Consider the following 4,120-nt stretch of genomic DNA (forward strand, 5'->3'; position numbering starts at 1 on the left):
CCTGGTGAAGTGGAGGCTCAGGGCACTCTAGTAGTAGCGTGCAACTGCTTGAAGGGTGGCCTCAGAGGTGATGGAGCTTTTCCTGGTAGTGGGAAGAGAAGGAAGCCTCCACAAAGTGCAGCTTGGGAGGTTCAGACTGGATGTGAGGAAAAAGAAATGTCCCTGAAAGGGTAGCCTTGTGGTGCAAGAGGTGACCCAGAGGGAGTCTGGATCGGCCCATGGCTTTGTGTTTCAAGAGAAAACCAGCAAGAGTGGAGAGACATCAGTGAAGATATAGAAATGCTGGGCCGAGAGCTAGGCGGGAAGGCAAGATGGATGTCAAGAGCCTGAAGGGAAAGAGGTGCAGGCATGGGACAGTGTAGGACAGCCTGCAGCAGATGTGGCCAAGGGCTCTAGCAAGGCTGAAAGGCCCAAGAGGACCGAGGTCTTTGTCCTCCTGGCTATGGCAGCTGCCTCTGGCACCGAGGCCTACCAGGCAAAAGTTGTTTTGAGGCTCTGGCCTTTGTTTCTTCCTCAGCCCTGCGTGGGGAGGCCGGGAGGCGTTGTACAGTTTTCCTACACTTGGCATTGCTCACCCTCACACCCCACTGCCCCCAGGAAGAGCCCTGAGCCATGCGGGAGGGACAGGATCTGCCTTCCCGGGGCCTGCGGATAAGGGCTTGGCCTTTCTGCTTCACAAAAGAAACCAAAGGCTTTGCTCAGCATTACAGCTGCCTGCACAGAGCCTTTGCCTGCCTGCCATCATGGCCTCCAATTACCTGCTCTAAGGAGTCCCTGGGGAGGCTTTGTCAGTAATGGTCCTCATGGGACTCAATTAATGCTTCAAGGTACTTTGGGTTTGCTTCTGACTTGGACTTCTTGAGCAGTTTGTTCAATCTCCTCTCCGTATCTGAGGTTCAAGGCCTCAGCCCCAAATACACCCTGGGGCTCATTAAAATACAGAAAGCCCTAACGAGCCCTGTCTCTTCCTGTAATTTTCTCCAAGTCTTCACGACTTGTACAGCTAATTAGAGGGGTTTCATAGCGGAGTTAAGGAGAAAGATTTCAAAGTGCCTCTAATAAAAATGAATTTTGTTTTAAAGGATATTTTGTATGAATTCTGAGGTTAAAGAAGAGGTGATAGAAGCATTCTCCAGGTGTTAATGATCCAGAGTGTCCGCTCAGGAGGTCCGGACAGGTAGGAAAAGCAGTCCCTTGAGGTCTGAACACTGTATGGACAACTTTGCTCCTCACCTCCCAAACCTCCCCATTTCTGACATTGGCCCCCTGGGACTTGCATCACTGTTCCTTGCATCAGACTTCTGCCCTGGAGTCTGCAGCTGGATGTCACAGCTCCATTGCACCATCTCCCACCTGCTCTCCTTCGAGAACTGGCTGCACACAGGCACAGAAGAATTTTTCCTATTTGCAATTAAAGAAAAGAAAAGCAGGATAAAGTTCCACAAACAATAAAACACACTCTGTAACCATATGCTCAGTCCAAGCTGCCTCTAAGGAGGTTGCCTTTCTACAAGGGATAACCTTATGAGAAATGCTTAGAGATAGATAGGTGCAAACAGATAGATAGGAAAACAACTAAAGTGTTGGTTAAAGAGGCAATTAGACTACTGAAAGACAGGCAAGCTTTGAACTCCCTGGGGCTTAAAGCAGCTGCATAGGTGAGAGGTATCTGAAGGAACAAAGACTAAGGGGAGGAGAAAACTGGAGAAAACTGGCAAGGGCCTTTGCCTAGGCAGTCTGCATCCACAAAGATGATTTTAGAAATGGCCACTCTATCAGGATAGGTGAAAGTATATGAAAGACTAGAGAAACTAAATACACTGTTTAACAGGCAGAATAGTGGTAATGGAGTTACAGGGGAAGACTGGCATTTCTTTGAGTATCCCTTTTGAAAGGTCATGGGACTGGTGAAGGTCTTATGCGACTGAGGCCAAGCAAGTGGTGCACCCATCTTGGAAGGCAGCCAAAAGTGCAAGGCAGGGAAGCGCAGGCTGTACAAGCTCCCTTTGGTGAGGAGGGAGCCACTGAATGCCTCCTCATGGCTGACATTTCTGGACAGCTAAAAGAGAAGAACATGTCCAACAGCAGTCAGCATGGACTCCCCAAGGGTAAATCATGCCTCGCCAGCCTGATTGCCTTCGTGGTGAAGTAACGGTGTTGGTGCATGAGGGGAGAAGAGTGGCTGTCGTTTACCTCGGCTTCAGCAGGGCTCTTGGCGTGGTCTCCCTCAATAGTCTTCTACTCAAGTTAGGCCATTGCAGCCTGGATGGACAGACAAACAGACGGGCAAAACGCCAGTTGGATGCTGAGGCTGAGAGAGCAGTGGTGATTGTGAAGGAAGTTGAGAAAGATGAAACTTGGAGGTGTGTGTGCCAGCGAGTGCATTCATGTTCCCGAGATGTGCTCTGTGCCTTGTGAAAGGTGAAAAATGCCGCCTTCTTCTCGAGGGCAATGTCACTGATGCTTGCAGAACCCCTTCTGACTGCACAGGGGAGATGCTCTGCAGGCCACCTCCTTTGATAGCGTGTAATGAAAGGGACAGGCCAGAAAGCCAAGGAAGCGTGATGGAGCATTCGCAATGAAGCTGTCCACAGTGGGTGAGACCTAAGCCTTCAGCAACTGCCCTTTCATGATGGCAATGCTGTTATGGACGTCAGCTCTGCCACAGAAGCACCCACTGCTTGTCCCCGCCTGCTGGCACAAACTGCCCCACACCAGGACTATATCAAGCTGCCAGTGCTCTCAGGCCTTACACCAACAGAAGGGCTCAGAAGGAGAGAGTGGAAGAGGAAAGTGAGCAGCTCGGAAAGACCAAGTGCTGGTGCTGCCTGGCAGTGCTGCTGTGCCAGGACTCTCTTCCCCTCCACCTCTGCACACAGGCACTGCCCCTGCAGCTCCAGAGGTGGTCTCAGTAAAGGACCTGGGACAAACAAGTCACTGCAGGGTCGTTTATTTTGTTTTAAAACACAGAGAGCACAGCTCGTCATTACACAGTCTCTGGGTCACACAGGACAGGTAGATACGGACTGAGGAATGGTATGAGTAATGGCATTTCTTTGTGGACAACATTATTGCAATGAAGAAAAGCTAAAAACCAAAATAAACTAAAAAGAACCAAACTACCAAAGTCAGGCTGGGCCTATAGTGCTTTACATTGTGAGTGATATACAGAATAAGATGGGCAGTTTATTGCTGCTTAAAACCATCCAGTCATCAACTTCCACACTGCATCCTTGAGCTCCTGGTTCCTCATGCTGTAGATGAAGGGGTTCACTGCTGGAGGCACCACTGAGTACAGCACTGCCACCACCAGATCCAGGGATGGAGAGGAAGAGGAGGGGAGCTTCAGGTAGGCAAACACTGCTGTGGTGATAAACAGGGAGACCGTGGCCAGGTGAGGGAGGCACGTGGAAAAGGCTTTGTGCCGTCCCTGTTCAGAGGGGATCCTCAGCACGGCCCTGAAGATCTCCACATAGGACACCACCATGGAAACAAAACAGCCACAAATGAAACAGGCTGTAACCACAAGGAGCCCAACTTCCCTGAGGTAGGCATGTGAGCAGGAGAGCTTGAGGATCTGGGGCACTTCGCAGAAGAACTGGTCCACAGCATTGCCTTGGCAGAGGGGTAGGGAAAATGTATTGGCAGTGTGCAAGAGAGCATAGAGAAACCCAGTGCCCCAGGCAGCTGCTGCCATGTGGACACAAGCTCTGCTGCCCAGGAGGGTCCCATAGTGCAGGGGTCTGCAGATGGCCACATAGCGGTCATAGGCCATGGTGGTTAGAAGATAAAACTCTGCTGAAATGAAAAAGACAAACACAAAGGCTTGAGCAGCACATCCCGAGTAGGAGATGTCCCTGGTGTCCCACAGGGAATTGGCCATGGCTTTGGGGAGAGTGGTGGAGATGGAGGCCAGGTCTATGAGGGAGAGGTTGAGGAGGAAGAAGTACATGGGGGTGTGGAGGTGGTGGTCACAGGCTATGGCGGTGATGATGAGGCCGTTGCCCAGGAGGGCAGCCAGGTAGATGGCCAGGAAGAGGCAGAAGTGCAAGAGCTGCAGCTCCCGTGTGTCTGCCAATGCCAGGAGGAGGAACTGGGTGATGGAGCTTCCGGTGGACAT

General features: G+C 51.2%; 1 protein-coding gene across 1 annotated transcript; it reads right to left on the bottom strand.

Moving 5' to 3' along the window:
* Positions 1 to 3,196: 3,196 nt before the first annotated feature.
* Positions 3,197 to 4,120, bottom strand: LOC309603149 (olfactory receptor 14J1-like; the record flags this gene model as incomplete). Its single annotated transcript, XM_082338068.1, has 1 exon — positions 3,197 to 4,120. The coding sequence occupies one exon, from the start codon at positions 4,118 to 4,120 to the stop codon at positions 3,197 to 3,199; it is 924 nt and encodes a 307-aa protein (XP_082194194.1).

The sequence above is a fragment of the Platalea leucorodia genome, assembly GCF_965183815.1.
Source record: "Platalea leucorodia genome assembly, contig: HAP1_HAP1_SCAFFOLD_24, whole genome shotgun sequence".
NCBI classification, from domain to species: Eukaryota; Metazoa; Chordata; class Aves; order Pelecaniformes; family Threskiornithidae; genus Platalea; species Platalea leucorodia.